This window comes from Ostrea edulis, chromosome 3, assembly GCF_947568905.1.
Source record: "Ostrea edulis chromosome 3, xbOstEdul1.1, whole genome shotgun sequence".
In the NCBI taxonomy this organism is placed as follows: Eukaryota; Metazoa; Mollusca; class Bivalvia; order Ostreida; family Ostreidae; genus Ostrea; species Ostrea edulis.
Window position 1 is genome coordinate 3,728,944 of NC_079166.1, and position 18,255 is coordinate 3,747,198.

Here is an 18,255-nt window from a genome sequence, read left to right on the forward strand (position 1 = left end):
AGCAATTAAATATACATCCGTATTTTCAAGCTTGTAACGAACTGGCGCAATGGTCATACCGCTGTACGTAGAAATTTCAAATTCAAATGTATTCGATAAGATGTTAGTATGCATAAATCAGTAAAATTCGTGTTGAGGTTTCATTTGATATGATACAATGTCAATATACTGTAATGCATTAGTAGGATATGCAAAAGGCAAGAGTATAAACATTTTCGTTTTTCATTATCAGTATCAATATCTATATGATCACGAAAAAACGTTATATAATTTATATCCGGATTCATTTATACCGATTTAGATATCAATAAAAACAAAGCTGCATAGTTTGGGAGAGGGATTTCTAATGAGTCTGATGAAATTAAAAGAAGGAACCCAACATTTGCATTCAAACTAGATGTACTTCAAAATGAATTCATTTCTGCTCTGACTGAAAGCATGATTCTAAATTCGGGAACGAATCTTGCATACAAAATAATTAATAGGGGAACACATAAATTCGAGCTCCTTTTGGAATTTAATGAAATGTAAATATGCACCTTTCTTTCAACACGAATTGATATGTTGTTTCAGGCACGAAAACAGGGGGTTGGGGTGGCAGGAAGGCTGGTCTGCTTTTCCTACTTTTTTGACAATTTACTTTTTTCCCGTTATTCTAACATACAAAGTCAGTATTTTCTACATGCACAGTTCAAACTAATATTCTTTTTTTTTAAACTTGTAATGAATTCAATTATAAGCATCAACTGTAAGTTTCCAATATATTGTCAATCACAAATTTTTAAATAGCTGGAAATTTTTATTGCTTGTAAGATTACATTTATATAAGTGATCAATTTTCTTTCCTTCTGTGAACTGATATATTATAAATCGAAGTAGGACGGTCGCTCTCTCTCTCTCTCTCTCTCTCTGAATATGGACATACAGACCGTAAATAATTATGTGGTTCCAAAAGAGACAACAAAACTATATTTTCATTTATAAATTTCCTTTCATATGTGTCTTTGTGTAATGAACTGTTTATTATGAATTGCAAATGTAATACACGCATTTGCACACAGATGTATATTTTCGATCATTATTCCCTTATTTGTATATCCAAGTTTGTATATGATCATCGAGAAATTTTGAATTGTGCACGCAATATATCCAACCAGATATTAGATTCCCGATTTCTATAAACTGCAAAACCTCGACCAGACAAGCATTCAATACAGGAAAATTTTCGACTCTGACATCTCTCCTGATTGAAGACACCCTGTTTGGCACGGGTGAAGTGTGTCGCAGTCTGTATAATGGAATGACAACGTGTTGTAAAGTTCTAACGAGATACAAATGGAGTTTATCATTTTGTTTCGGGGATTTATCAGAATAAAGAGAATCTAATATTTTCGGTAAGTGCACATCTCCGATACCTGTTGAATAGACGCCCGCATTTGATACTTTGTTTGGCGATTATACCTTGTGCTTTGCATATTATGCATATGGCATGCACCTTTATTTTGCAAGAATTGATATGAATAATATATTTTATGCTCTTTGCCTATTCCATTCTATCAGTATGCAATTGGCAATTGATTTATCCGCATTTATTTTATTAGAAAATGCAAATAATTGCATGCACTTGCAAGTATGCAAGAAAAGTTTGGGTTTTTTTTTTTTTTTTTCCATTTTCGTCTAACTTATCTAAACTTCCAGAATGTTGCATTAGTATACAATCAATATTTTGTAATTTTGAGCAAAGCATAATGTTTTAAAATGTTATTTTATTTGTTTCTCATTCCCTATATATTACTAACGGAGATGTGCACTGGTCGAGTCCACCTAGAAAAATCACTCAGGTGTGACAATCACATTTGGGGTATATACGGGTAGAGTAAATTAGGCTACCTGGGAGAAATATGGCGTATAAGATGAGAAAGGTGTACGTATTTATTAATTCATGTCAGCTTTAATATCTAATTTCAATAAAATATCTAAGTATCAAGCAAAAGTGGACGACTCTGTGATGTTTCATTTCAAGTTCACTGCGATATTTCGAATAGACATAAGAATAAAAATGATCATTGTTAATAGATAAAACGTCGTCGATATATCTTAATGTCGAATTGAAGACCATAACAAACTGTTTTTTCTTCTCACGTTGAAGTTTTTGAATGTATTCTGCTTCCTATGAATTAAAATACACGTCAGCTATCAAAGGAGCACAATTCGTGTCCATGGGTAATCCAACAGACCGCTGGAAGACCAACAATATATTATCAAATGGGGAACTCCAGAATATAATTAAAAATAGTAATAATGCTAATCAGATCAAAGACCACAGCAGCATTAAATAATAAAGAGAATGAATAATTACACATTTATTGGAGACTGCATAGAAAACTCTAAAATATCAAATAAACCATATGAACCGTTTTACATTGTAAATCCTTTGACTTTTGTTTGTGTTTAAATCTCAGATTGAATGATCAATCATTCTCACGTGCTGTATTCCTAATCATTCACTTATATGATGTTTGGAATGTAACCACTATACATCTAAATTGACGCATTTCCATTGAAGTAAACAATTTACAGTATCATCAAAACATTTTATGTTGATAGTAGATAGTATGATTGTGCTGCTAATTCCTGGATACCACAAGTCCATGTATTTAATATACCATTGCTGTTAAGTGTTACTATTTGTTATTTGTTATAATGTCACATATTAAAATGACCAGTAGGATTTACTGGTTAAAATGTATAAGTCATGCGTTGATATCTCAGGCTATACATTGACAAATATGACGATGTTTTGTGTTTGCATCAGAACGACATACATATCAACATAATGTCACTGTTGGTATCTAAGTCATATATTTTTACAAGTTGATGTTGCCAGGCATAGTTAAGCTATATGAACAGTATAAGAAATTTGATTTATCAAATCTGTACAGCACTGTCTCACAAGTCATTCATCACTACCTGCAAAAAATATAAATCAAACTGCTTTTAACATTACTTCTTATTTCAATTGGTCTTCCAGTATTTTGTCAGTTCGTTCTTGTCGATAAAATGATGATCCGTAGCTCCATGTAAAGGACACGTGATTTTGTCTCCTTGTATTTCTTTTATTTCCGATTCGGAAATGAAACACTCTGTGTTTGCCGTAATGGTGGACTGATCTATTCCCTTTTCACAAATAAAACCCCTAATATACCCCTTTCCTCTGCGAGACAATGATGTAATTGCATGGAGTTTTTCCTCTATTACTCTTTGGATATCGCAGGTTTGCTTTACGTCCAGAGTTCTGTCTGTACCTGGGAGGTATACCTGAAGCTGAACTGTCGTTTCTGTAACGGATATTGCAATATGATGGTCAGTGGAGAAAAACAGAGCCGCATTTTTGTAAAGGCATAGTTTCCTGTTATCTCTAAGTACTTTCCAATTCTTCAACTGCATACATGAAACAACAAGTTGATAGAACAGAAAATAAGGCAAAAAATCAAACTGAAAAATCAGAACCGAAGATTTGTTCTTTGATCCAGAAATGGTTTTAGCAAATTTCTCATCAATATTTTTGCGGTTCATGCATGGGACATAGTGATACTCCCCACCAACGGCTATTAGCCCCAGTCTGTTCATAAACCTGAGAATCTCGTCTTTATGAGGAAGCAGATACCGTGGATCCTTTGATGTGTCATCCTCAATGGCTGCCCTGCCTTTCGCCAGTAATTCTTGGTGTAGCTCGATGTCTTTCTTCCGCCAGATCTCTGTAAGAAGACTGTCTTTGAGGTGTCCTGTCTGGTAGTACTCGTCCCAATCATTCATTATCGCCTTGACTCCTTCCCTGTGTAGTTTGTCTGTGATTATGTTCTTAAATGCATCGACAAACCACTGTACATCAATGATGATTAAATCCTGCAAGCCCGTCTCGTTAAAGTACAGGATTTTCCCGGCATCATGATAGTATCTCAGCATATCGTATTGTGCTTGGCGCACTTCGATTGGTATTTCATGAATACTCTTTATTCTTATTGTGGATTTCGTTTTGGGGATTTCGATTTCCATGAAGGCCCATTCTTTTGGAATGTTTTCAGCCCATCTTTTTTGACAAACAATTTCAACAATGTGTTTCTCTAAATCAGACAATGTTTCTATCGGAGATTCCTCTGACAACTTTGTGAGGAAAATGTTGTCCTCTCTGATGTACGTTGCACCCAAGGTAGAATTTGTCGAGAACAGGTGCTGCAAAGTGGTTAGAAGGCTGTCTTTGTTATTCTGAAGTGAAAATAAAATAAAATACATTTAGATCTTTTAGTCTTCTATCTAGATAATAAGTGATTATATGCCATGTAATATTACCAATTTCAACAGTGATGTAAGAACTAAATGTTTAAACTTCACATGATGTGAATAGTGATGATGGACATATTTGTATTCTCTAAAAGTCAAGTAAGTAACGAAAATAAATGTGTGAGGACTCGTATTCTTAAAGTATGTTTCACAAACATTTAAATCTTCAATCACCTAAGATTCCATGCTTTCAAAAACAGTAATGCTTATAAAATGGTCAAAATGAAATAAAACCCAATATCAAATTCACAAATAATTGGCTTCAAATCGCTTGTCAAATTCAAAATGGTAGTACACTGAACTATTCAGTAAAAGATACCATGGGAAAGTTTTTCTAGGTTGCTATAACTTATAACTGATCCCTTTGTATATGTATACAATAACATATCTTCAAACCGAATTCAAATCAATATAAAGCATACATAGTCCCTGAAACGTTCTACTATCCCACTTCAACGATGAACGAACAGTGATCGAACGCAAAACAAATGGTGTGTGAACGCTGAACGGTTAGCGAACAAGAGTTTCAGTTAGCAGGACTTGAAATTCCACTGTACGATCTGAATTCAGATTCTTATAAAACTTCTCGTTAGATAGCTGTCTGTTGACCTCAGTTATATACGATTCTTTGTCTAGAACTACGGTAAACCCTTTGTCTGCTTTCTTTATGACAATTTCGTCGCGAGTTTTTAAAATATTAAAGAGCAGCTCTTTCCTCCTTATTGTCTCAAGTATACGGTTGCTTAGACAGATCATCGATATCAGACTGCACTGCGTCGATATAACACGCGGGTATGTTAAGATGTAACACGCGGGTATGTTAAGATATAACACGCGGGTATGTTAAGATGTAACACGCGGGCATGTTAAGATATAACACGCGGGTATGTTAAGATATAACACGCGGGTATGTTAAGGCAGGTCGTCGATATAACACGCGGGTATGTTAAGACAGGTCATGCTCCATGTATGTATTTAAACTGCATAATTTTTAAAATTTGTCCTACACAGAGAGAGGGAGCTACCAACTCTTAAAAACTATTTTGGGTATTTACATGAGAACATTTTGTATCATAACAACATGACAAACATGTTCTTCCGTATGACGTCATTGCATGACTGTTATAAATAGATCACGGATGTACCTTAATAGAAAATGGAAAGTACCACACTACCCCAGGATTTAAATATTGGTCTAACTGGCGTTAAAACACCCATAATATATCAGAATTATTGATAGAATCCTACCACTTTCAGTAAGAAATAATTATTAAACACTTAAACACGAAACCATATAGCCCATATTTTACATTGATACTATGCAGTTTTCTTTAAAAGTTTTCTTAACAGACGATTATATCAGTAATTGTTGTGTACATTAGTTTATGACCTTTCACACGGTGTATAAACAGTCTCTAAAAGTATACGGCGTAGTGTGCTACTTCCGCAATTTTTTTTCAGTGTGTGACATATGAAAATCGGATCGACATGATAAATATAATGTTTTCCCGTTAAACAAAATTGTCAATGAATGACATCAACATATCTTCATAACATCAATAAATTCTCAGCCTTTCCCATATATATTCCATATATCCAAAATCATATATTTTAAATACTCCACATTTTGTCGATATTTGCATGGTACACATTAACAAATACCTTGCATGTGTCAACGTCACTCGATGTATAGTCATGACGTCATCAGTTTACTTTCATATTGATAAGACATAAATTACACTACAGCAATATAATATTTCGAATTTCGTTGGATCTTAGTAGCTGTATGGTTTATTTTATGCATAAATAAAACTTTCATAAAAAATAAAATCGGAATTCAATACATGTATATACTTAGTGATATACTTATTTCAATTATGACGTCACATTTTTTCGCTGATTTTATCCCAGTAAAGATTTCCATAACCTGCCTTAAGGTAGCTATTGATAGCTAGCTCCAAAAAAACCGCTCATTGAATTTTTTTCAATTTTATTTTTTATAACATTTTGACTTTATCCTAAAACATATAAAAAAATCAACAAAAGTAATCAGGTTAATTTTCTAGGAATGCGAGATTGAAATCCCCTCTTTTGCAGCCCCAAAAGGCAAAAAATGCCAAAATTGAGCAAATTAACAAAGAAGCCAATAAAATTTTTATTGACACCAGAAATATTGTTTGTCATATATAGTTATGTAAATTAAACACAAACAGACAAATAATCAACATTGATCAGAAATTCAAAATGCATCTAAGGAAAACATTGGGATGATTCGACTTGGCAAATGGCCAAATTTACCCTAAATATGGCGTTTCTCAAATACTACCAGGCATACATTTTCTGACAACAACAAAATTCTGCTCATAAAATTTCTGATTTTATTTCATTTTTACAATAAGTCAAGTAGTATCTAAAATATTGAATGGAAAAAAATATACCAAATGAGGTTTAATCTGAAACTATGTCAGATTTTGTAACCCTACCCCCTCCCTTCTAGAAATGAATTTTAAGAGATACAGTCAGCAGAGATAAACTATTGACCTTAAATGATTAAGCATTCCCAAATTACCACATTGAGCATTCAAATTCACAATACTAGAAGTTTCTATGAGCCATTTAAGAATGATATATAGTGTGTGCTATTGCAGTTGACCTTTTTGCACTCGCAATGATTGCCTAAATATTTAGTTATTTTCACACAATTTCTTGTAATAACTGGACCAAATCTATTACTTATACATATTTTTTTTATAGAAATTTATATCACTATACAGTATAATACACCAAATATGTTTAAATAACCATTTCATATTTCAATAAATAATTAATATCAATGGAAAGAGACCCATGGACTGCCCATGAATCACTACATGTAAGTCCATCTGAGTCATCTTGCCCTCACAGATAAGTGTGTCTTTCATAAGTTTAAGATTTTTAATTGTAGTTTCACAATGAACCAAAAACTCACTATTGGATAACTGAGAATGCATGTACATGTATATTGCATTAACTAACAGTAGATTTCCCCAGGTGAAGGTCTATGTTCACTGTATGTATAAGGGGGGGGGGGGGGGGGGGAGGGGTGAATTAGTTCCATTATGAAACTTTTATAAAAATTTTATATACATTAATGTATCAATGATGTATGTTTCAACTAAATTTTGAATTACAAGGAAAATTCAAACACATTGATTGAAGTTATAAAATTGATATTCTATCATGTGCACATTTTTTACTAATATATCTAAGAAAGAATAATCAACATTGAAATTTCCTTTACATCTATGCAATATTATTGTCTTTCAAAAGGCATGTACATGTAATACACGAGTACATGTACTTGTTTTCCCTCAAATTCACAATTTAGTTTAAAGTATGTTGTACAACATCCACTGCTCTGAGCTCATATAAGTGAATTAACGTTTTTCATCCAAGTCCCAATTTTGCAGTAGTTCTTTAATCTTCGGAACTTGATCAAACATTTTTAAATTTGTGGAGTTGTGGGGGTCCAGGGGATATGTCATCATCACTGTAAATGGAGTACCTGTTCAAAATATAGATAAATATATTTAAATATAGCAAAAAAGATGAATATCTGATATACTCAGAATTGTCTTTACAAATGTTTATCAAAAGAAAATATAGTACCTCTCTTGCTGTTATACTTGTTGACTCGAAATTCACATCAACCTGCACTGGTCCTATCTAACCTCCCTTGGTCCTCAGACTGATGCCTAGAAAAAAGATCATCATAATTAATATTTGCACAGTTAGGTCTATATTATACCATTGAGTAATTAGACTGCATCAGACAATGTGAATTTTAAAATTGTGTCGCAACACATATTCAGTGAACATTTTTATACTGATGTTTCAAAATTATAAATTGCAATATGAGATGACATGTATATATGTATATATGTTTTCATAAACTGCCATAGACTTATCATATCTGTTTTATTTACAAAATGTGGGTCAAGAGAAGGGCATACGTGTAGTATACATATCTTACTTATACATACAGTGCATACATTTGCCTATGAGAGGGCATATGCAGACTTGTGATTAATTTACATTATTTTTAAAAAGTTTTTGCCAACCCTACATGTTTGTGTGAAACACGAAACCTCAGGTTTGATATATTTCTTAGGTCACTGAAATTTCAAAGTAATAGTATATGTATACACACTATAGTCTAGGGAATTATAATTCAACACATGCCCCCCCCCCTCCCCTCCTCCACTTTCTATCCGGTTTCCTCATACCCCTAGATAGTAGGTCTATACAGATATTTGTTTTTCATTACTTTTATACATGTAGTTCAAGGTATGTTATTTTCGTAACGGTTATTTTCATAACGATATTTTCTTAATAAAAGAGTTGTGAGAGCCCATGTTTACAAATGTGGTATACATTTACATGACATCCGTTCGTTTACAATCACATGCACAGGTGGGAGTTACATTTTAAGCACACATGGAATACATATATACATACAAAATAATACATCTACTGTGTATGTCGTGTGTTTAAACTTACAGATGTTATTACAAATCGCGTTGTGAAATAGCAGAGGAAATGTGAGTTGAACTTTTGAATACAAATTTATGGCATTTTTTTCACTCACCAAACGAAACTATGATTTCGTTGTCCAAGTTGAATGCATCCACCAACTTCCTCTTCTTGCAAGAAACTTTGTTTAGCCTCTCAATGACTGTATAAACAGTATTTAATCTCGCAGCATGCTGCACTCGGACATTACGATGTATCAACCAACAACTTTGTTTACGTTGCGCATCTATGTACATGGATTGGTGGTTGGTTTAACATTTCGATTAGCAAAAAGTTTCACACAGATGAAACATTTCATCTACCATTATTACAGATATTGACGTATACTTATGTGGTACGTGCATATTTTCTCTAGGCGAGTCAGTCACAGCAACAAACACTTTCGGAACCCCTTTTTGTTTTTCGACTATTCTATGACGGAGTAAGGAATTCCGGAAAATGAATTCACGTGAAAATACACAATTTTTACTGATCACGTGGTTGCTATCCGTCGCTACCTTAAGGTACCCGTGTTTTCGAAGGCCTCGCATTTTCCAGAAGGAGGCTCCCGGGAACTCATAGACTTGTAGAGTTTTTTCTAGCTTAGTTCTTTAGAAAGGGAGGAAATGTCAGTATAGTCCCTGTTCTTCCTGAAGATTGATTGATTATATCTTGTTTAACGTCTCTTTCGAGAAGTGTTCCTTGAGTCACAATTTTCAGACGCTTTCCAGTACGCCGGGAAACACCCAAAATTAACAATATTTCTATTTCCAGCTTGAGTTAATTGGGTTATAGTGACAAATGGGTTGCATCTTTAAACAGACAGTAGTCAGTGAAGGATACGGAAACCTGAACTCTGCTAGCTCAACTGGTGCTCTTCTGCTAAATTCAAATGTTCATATTGTTCTTAACATTTTACAGATTGTGAACGTTTTTCAAGATGTATTCTATATATGCTTCATCTGATTGTTTGATACTTTTCACATATGCCAATTTATGTAACCACCGTGAGTATGGTATATCAATCTATGGAACCACCGAAAGTGTTTCTTTGAGACCTTTCTTGGGTATGTCACAATCTAAGAAACATACTGAGACATTCAATCACAATACATTGAAAACATCCCTTGACAACAAACCATGGTTAATATTTAGAATTCTAAATTTAAAACTGTTATTTATGTTTTATCATTTCTTTCTTTGATTTCACATTTTTGTCTTTATTAAATCGTAGTTAAATATTTATCTTATGTTTTCTTTAATGGATGTAAATTCACCAGGGTGTATAACAAACATACAACCCATTACTCCACTCCATCCGGATCCGCGTATTCTGATTAATTAATCAGTAATAAACACGTACATGTGTATACGCATATACATATTACCTGATAGACATTCTTGTCCCAGTGCGTTGCCACAATGGTGACTTCCGGGTCTGGTTCGCCCTCCTTTTCTGTCCCACAGTAGGTATGTATAGACTTTATCCAAAAGACAAAGTAGTCTACAATTCATACAGTAGGTGTGTACAGACTTTATCCAAAAGACAAAATAGTCTTCAATTCATACAGTAGAAGCATATACTTATTCATGATTCAGTTTTACCGAATGCAGGTGCTGTTATCCGATAAAAACTCCCTCTGGATTAGATTGTAGAGTTCGCAAAATTTGGATGCATTTGAGAGAGGATAAGCATGAGATAATTTTATGTATTTGGAAAATTTTGGAAAATGATTTCAAAAGGAGAGACCAATCAGTCCCGTGAACCTTGGCCTTGAAACCTGGATGTGAACAAACGCAAATGTACCCTACATGAGATTCTTAAGAATACGATTTTGCCAAAATGTTTTTTTTTTTTTTTTTTTGGTTGTTGTTTTGGAGTGGGGGTGGAGGTGGGGCTTTAAGTCTATTTTATTCAGTTAATTAATTTAAGAAGATACTAGTGAAAACAAATATTTGACAGGTGTTTGGTACTACCTTAAATAGGTTTTCCGTTTTATATTTTCCTTTGTAGAACTTCATAAGGATACACGCGTATTGTTTTGAAAATGTGTACTACAAAATGAAGTTACTATTTCTATATAAAACTTCCAACATGTACTAACATCTTACTCCGGATCTAGGATCATGCTGTGAGCAAACTGAACTCTTCTCTATATAAAGATTACTAAATATTCATACTAAGGAGCCTTTGGGAATTTTAAGGTATGGAATCATTTCAAAGAATGTCCCTTCCCTGAAGTCTTACAGCCACCGACTTCCCGAGGTCCTGATGTTTGAATCTACACAGTCTGAGGATGCATAAATATCAGTTTGTCCCTGTGTTATTTTGAGAGAAAAATGATTAAAGAATTATTTTCATTGCTAGGTTTGGCTACAGACTGACCCTGACCCTGCGGTCATCAAATGTGGGAAACAGAAATTTAACCTATATGTGTATTCTTGTTCTTGTGGTACTAGTTCTATAACGAAAATATTTAAGTCACAGCTCTTGTAGTGGAGTGATTCTTACTAAGGGTATTTCTAAAGCTATTCATCTTACTTTTCAGCTAAAAACTAAAAGAAAAAGTTGAGCATACCAAATAGAATGCAATTTAAGCCCATCCATATTGTTAGTTGTACAAATACTTGTATACATGTAACATGTATACTGAATATGAGATCATGTAAGGGTTATAGTGTAGTACGCATATTCTACATAATTACTGTAACTCATTTCTACGTTGAAAAAATCGAATGCTTCTTGCAATTATGTGTGTGAGTATCATAATGTAACTTTCTAGCATTTGCATACATAAATTGATGCAGATTGCAGATATGAAAACTGACGTTAATGATAAATCAATCAGTGAAAAATCCCACCTTTGTATGTCCACCCAGAAAACACGGTGCCGTCCTGGTCACATACACTCTTATCCACCACCTGGTCCAGATATTTAGAGGCGTCCACTACCAACATGTAGAAAGCTCTTCTGGTCAGGTAAATTTGATGACAGGCGTAGTACGGACACTGTCCTGCAAAGTCAAAGACACTCAAGGTCTTCTGATCACCGCCCGGCGTTTTCTTAGCTGAAAAAATGATGATCATTATTCTGACAGATATGACGAGATTAGAATCATATTGGTTACATTAAAGGTCGCATAACCAACTTATATTGAAGAAGAAGGATTATCTCCCTCATGCATAGCTCTTATCCTTGGACGAATTTGGCTCCACTTGTTTGGCACGCTGTTTTTGGCTATATTTAGATCTAAAACTTCTTTTCAAACATTTCGGTTGAGCATCACTGAAGAGACATTATTTGTCGAAATGCGCATCTGGTGCATCAAAATTGGTACCGTATAAGTTTCACATTGTGAGTTTCAAATGCATGCAAATCTGTACCAGTGTCCAAAAAATGTTGTCAATAATTAATATGCATCCATATACAAGGAGTGATCCTAAAGACAGATTTCCCGTTCTCTGGGAAATATTGGGACAAACCAAAGATCGAGCTGCAGATCAAACCCTTTATAAAAAGACGGCACAGAAACCAATGTGCACTGTTGAAGCCTTGTATCGCTGTATTCTTGCATTGTCGTCTCAAACATTCAAAATCAAACAGTCCCTAACAATATTTCCCTACTATACTTGTGTCCAAAGAGAATCCGGGTTAGAATAGGTCCTCAGTACCTCCTTGCTTGTCGTAAGAGACGACTAAATGGAACGGTCCTTCGGATGAGACCGCAAAAACCGAGGTTCCGTGTCACAGAAGGTGTGGCACAATAAAGATCCCTCACTGCTGAATGACCATAAGCGCCGAGCATAGGCCTAAAATTTGCAGCCCTTCACCGGCAATGGTGACGTCTCCATATGAGTGAAATATTCTCAAGCGGGACGTTAAACAATATTCAATCAATCAAGCAATCCAAACATACCTTCAAACATTCAATAAAGCCACATGCGACCCGAAAACTCGCAGTTTCAAATGACTACATGTGTTGACATAGCCTAGTTAAGTACACGTAGCCAGTCAAATCAATCTCGGTTCATCTTTATACTTGTACTTTTTAAGAATATCTTAGTGTACAAATATCCCCACAAATATCTTGAGCTAAATATTTCGGATGAAATCACCCCAGTTCGGTAAAAATTAATCGTTTTAATACGGTTGAAGTAAATTCAAGGTTTTCTATTTCGCGAACGTTCCTACCATATATCTCAACTTACTTGTGTTAAAACATACCTTTAGATATTCATTGATTTAAAGTTCCATGCAAACCGAACACCCACAGCTTCAAATGATTTTTGTTGACATAGCTATGCTAGGTAGCCAGTCAAGTCGAACCGCTTTAATTTTCGTATTGATTCATATTATCCAATATGAAGTAAGCATTCGGTTTTCATTTATCATAACACGAATAATTAAGATGATTTTTAAATGCATTTATTAATTCACATAGACATAAAATATGCTCTTGAGTATCTGAGGCGTCTATTATGAAAGTCTAGTCTGGGCCACGCTCTCACCAATAGCTAAGTGTAAAATCAGAGAAAAGGGGCCGAAAGTCTAGTTCAGTATTTAAACCTATTTGAATTATTATCATATTACCAAGCTGGGGGTGATTTCATCCCAAATACTTAACTAAAAATAGGTGTGATCATATCAGTTCACATTTAAACATTTTTTTGTTTCAAAACTGTATCAATTTGACGGGCTATCTAACGTGGCTATGTCAAGAAACAAAATCATTTAAAGTTCCGAATTTTCGGGCATCATGGGGCTGTAATAAATGTTTGAAAGAATATTTCGTCACGAGTTTAGTGACAGATATGTTAAGATTTGTTCTATTAAATGTAGAGCGATATAAACTGTAAGGTCTCAACCTACTCCAGCATGCTAGAGGTTCACGGCAAGATACATACAGTGTATGACTTGGCGCAGCGTAACCTCTGGCATCCATTGTAAAAAAAAAAATAGTGTCAGTCTAGTCCACATATTCAAATGTACATGTCGATTGTTAGTTGAGTATTGTAGACGAGTAATCATAGATACAGGTTCAGGAACATGTTTAGATTCATGTAGATATGTACCCCTACCGTGTATCTCCGTGCATTTCGTCTACAAGTAGATGTCAATTTTGCGCATATCAAATTTCAAATTAACCCTCGTTCCAATCGTTTTAGATATTTTTGGCTTTTTTTATACATGTGATTTGTAAAATCAGTGTTACCCGGTATCCATGGTGATGATTAGCCTCGCTTGGTCTTCCGTGGTTGCCTTGTTCTTTATTTTGCATTATTAAGAAAATTTATGGAATTAATTACTGTTCGTTATCCTCACTTTTTTATTTAAGATATATAATCAGTTTAGCGCTTTACAAAATGTATACCGGTATGAATCGTGGCAGTTCACGGTTTTATGCATTTGCAGCAAGAGGACTATGGGCCAAATCGCTCACTTGATTTGCATTGGTACTGCTGTTGAAAACTTCTCGTGATTTATAAATATATTTTTATTGGGATCTTTATTCCCATTATTTCCTCATTGTGGCTGCAGCCTTGCCCCCAGAGGGCCACGACATTATCAAAGTGCCAACATGATCTTACTATTGTAGCTAAAGAAAGTTAAGGTCACAAGGTCATATGTAATGGTATGAAATTATAGGTCTTGCCATGTAAAATCTACACAATATGGAAGTTCTAACTCAAATAGTTCGAAGGATATTAAATAGGCTCTAGTTGCATTTTAATTGGAAAAGTACATTCAAGACTACCATCTAAATCAAATGCAGGTGATACCCTCTTTCCTACTTCAAAACATTTACTCCTACAAATCAAGTCATAGAATAAAGACATGATAGTAATAAACATATGTTTAGCTTACGGCTGTATTGTAGAGGACAACCATCGAAAGAACTAAACACAGACAATTACACTATACTATTTCAGCATCAGAACTGAATCATGATGTTTATAAAACACCTACTTTGTTCTTCAAATACACCACATTTATTGAAATATGAATTAAATAATGCCATTTTCATTTTCACATTTATAATTATATGTTACAGTGCGTACTGCCGCGAAGTCTGGGAGCATCTCGCTATTTGTTTATCTACCAGACCTAATGAATGAAATAGCTACATAACCAGATTATTTGATGTATAAGAGCGAATCTAAAAATTTTCAAAGCAAGGGGGGTGGGGAGGGGGGTGTCTGAAGCCTCAAAATGGCTAACATTGACTATGTTTCCTTTTTTTTTTTTTTACAATGTTCAACCATAGAGTGCGCGTAATCTCTATAACAATGTTCAACCATACAATGGGTGCAATCTCTATAACGCGGTGAGCGAGAGGTTAAAGCGTTCGCCTCGCATGCAGGAGGCCGGGGTTCGAATCCCGGCCGCGACAGAGCTAAATCGTTAAAATAGGTAGTGACAGTTCCATCGCCAAACGCTCGGTATCAGGTGTGAATGTCACAGGTCCTCGGAGATGACCTTAAAAACAGATATCCCGTGTCACAGTGGGTGTGGCACGCTAAAGAACCCTCACTGCTCAATGGCCTTAAGCGCTGAGCATAGGCCTAAATTTGAAGCCCTACACCGCTCTTGGTGACGTCTCCATATAAGTAAAAAATTCTCGAGCGAGACGTTAAGCAAGATACAATCAATCAATAATCTCTAGAACTGTTTTTCTCCCCAAACAGATCCGTCACTGGTTATATATTGGAATTGATACAATGGGCAGAATTCAGTTGTCCAAATTCGCCGTCATATGACCGAACTAAAGCGGCACACTGACAAATAAAATAAACCGATGAAAAAATGACGGAACGCGTGTCTATCATTCTTGTCACTTTTATAATCTATTCAAATATTCCAAAGTTTTCACATAACTTAGGGAAAAGCAAGAACGGCTTGTCTACCATGGGTACATACAAAATAAACTTGATTCTGTTTTGAAACAATTAGAAATCCTGATCATTTGTACTTTTTATCATAATTTTCTGACATTATGAAAGATTAGTATAATAATATTTGCATCAGATCGCATCTACTTGACGTGTTATTCACCATTTTTGAGAACTGGACAAATCAAATCGTTATTTGAACAAGAGATGTTTGTAAAACACATATGCCTCTCATGGTGCAAAATTGAAAAGGGTTATACACACACCTCATTTAAAGAGACACTACAGCTCATTTTCCACATTTTAATAAAGTGTTTTTAAAACCATGTATTGATAAAATGATAAATTTCATATCGATACTGACAATTTTGAACAATTGGGATGCATCAATTTACTCTCAACTGCGCTTTGAAGATCGTTCGGAATTCAAAGGTTTCTTCATGCTGACTCGGACTTTTGAATGCTTATTTACATCACGTGGTTTTGAATGACAGCAAAGGTGTTCTGTAGGAAATTATTTAAATTCCCCTTCAAGGGGGTCCACACTCACCTTTCAAGTATAAGATTATCCCCTGCTCCTTGTAATAAGTAATTATAAATCATTATTTCAACAGAAACCTTCCATGTTCCCACTGACCGATGTTTTTACAACTAACACGTGTCGTGTTCAGATAAAAATAGCACTTACTTTTAAACGTGGTGTCTTCGCAGCTAGTCTCAATGGCAGATTTAGGGGGCCAGGATCCCCCTCCCTTTTTACCCCACAGATTGTGAATGAAAATCCAAATTTTGCACCAGAATGGCCGATTACTTTGGCTAATCTTTGACTTTCACACCCCTCTTCGGAAATCCTAGATCCGCCACTGAGTTACATGTGTTTTTCCGAGCTCTTTGTTTTCCAACGGTCAAACTGATACCAAGGTAAATTTTATTTCACGTATGAGTTTTATCTCATTCTAATTTTACCTCTTTTCTCACAGAATCTGTCAAAATTCTAGATCTATCAACTACACTTTCTCTCTCTGGACGACATGCTGCACTGTTTACTGTCTATGCGCATGCATCTGAAGACTGAAAGGAGGAGACTCGATATTTTGTGTATAGGCCATCAAAAAGTATTAATTTTTACGTTAAAACGATAATTTTTAACTTTAGATAAGTGTTATTTTCGCAAAGTTCATACTTTCAACAATGCAACAAAAATTGAGAAAGCGCTGGGAAAATTGTCATTTCATGATTTTTGCGCAAAATGAGCTGTAGTGTCTCTTTAATTGAGAGTAGTATCATCAATTCAAAATATTGAGCAGACAATATCTTCCTATGTCAAGAGTGGATTGACCATGTGACCTAAAAATCAATAGGGGTCATCAACTCCTGAAGATGTACCAGTGTACCAAGTTTGATGTCTGTCAAGCAAAGGGTTCTCAAGATATTGAACGGACAGTATATTCCTATGTTCAATTTAACCCTTGACTTTTGACCATGTGATCTTAAAATAATTAGTAGTCATCTTCTCCTGAAAATGTACCAGTGTACCAAGTTTGATGTCTATCAAGCAAAGGGTTCTCAAGATATTGAGCGGACAGTATATTCCTATGTACAGTTTAACCCTTGACCTTTGACCACGCGACCTCAAAATCAATAGGTGTCATCTTCTCCTGAAGATGTACCAGTGTACCAAGTTTAATGTCTGTAAAGCAAAGGGTTTTCAAGATATGGAGCAGACAGTATATTCCAATGTCCAGTTTGACCCTTGACATTTGACCATGTGATCTGAAAATCAATAGGGGTCGTCTTCTCCTGAAGACGTAACAGTGTACCACGTTTGATGTCTGTCAAGTAAAGGATTCTCAAGATATTAAACGGACAGTATATTCTTATGTCCAGTTTGACCCTTGACCTTTAAACTTGTGACCTCAAAATCAATAGAGGTCATCTTCTCTTGAAGATGTACCAGTGTATCAAGTTTGATGTCTGTCAAGCAAAGGGTTCTCGAGATATTTAACGGACAGTATATTCCTATGTCCAGTTTGACCCTTGATCTTTGACCATATGACCTCAAAATCAATGGGGGTCATCTTCTTCTGAAGATGTACTGGCTTACCAAGTTTGATGTCTGTCAAGCAAAGGGTTCTCTAGACATTGAATGGTCAGTATATTCCTATGCCCAGTTTGACCCTTGACCTTTGACTATATGACCTCAAAATCAAGAGGGGTCATCTACTCTTTAGGATGTACCAGTGTGCCAAGTTTGATGTCTTTCAAGCAAAGGGTTCTCAAGATATTGAGCGGACATTATATTCCTATGTCCAGAGTAGATTGACCCTTGACCTTTGAGCTTTTGATCTGAAAAACAATAGGGATCCTCTTCTACTCATAACTAGCCCACATATGAAATATCATTATCATCAAGTGAATGGTTCTCAAGATATTGAGCGGACAACACATGGTCTACAGACCGACCGACCGAC

At 35.0% G+C, this 18,255-nt stretch overlaps 2 protein-coding genes and 1 long non-coding RNA gene across 7 annotated transcripts in view; 1 reads left to right on the forward strand and 2 right to left on the reverse strand.

Annotated features, from left to right (window-relative positions):
• Window positions 1–18,255, forward strand: part of LOC130053130 (uncharacterized) — a 205,817-nt gene that overhangs the window by 76,240 nt on the left and 111,322 nt on the right. The gene's annotated exons all lie outside the window — the stretch shown is intronic.
• The window catches only part of LOC125673557 (uncharacterized), a 142,389-nt gene continuing 126,484 nt past the window's right edge, over window positions 2,351–18,255 (reverse strand). For all 5 annotated transcript variants that reach the window (XM_056159774.1, XM_056159776.1, XM_056159775.1 and 2 more), the window contains 3 exons: window positions 11,755–11,961; window positions 10,281–10,396; window positions 2,351–4,266 (listed from right to left, as the gene is read on the reverse strand). In XM_056159774.1, the coding sequence (XP_056015749.1) occupies window positions 3,016–4,266; window positions 10,281–10,396; window positions 11,755–11,961 (1,574 nt within the window). In that variant the 3' untranslated portion in view covers window positions 2,351–3,015. The remainder of the gene's footprint in view (window positions 4,267–10,280; window positions 10,397–11,754; window positions 11,962–18,255) is intronic.
• LOC130053131 (uncharacterized) lies at window positions 6,706–10,247 on the reverse strand. Its single transcript, XR_008801617.1, has 3 exons — window positions 8,969–10,247; window positions 7,990–8,075; window positions 6,706–7,885 (listed from the first exon to the last, which is right to left on the reverse strand). It is a non-coding gene; the product is annotated as an uncharacterized LOC130053131 (long non-coding RNA).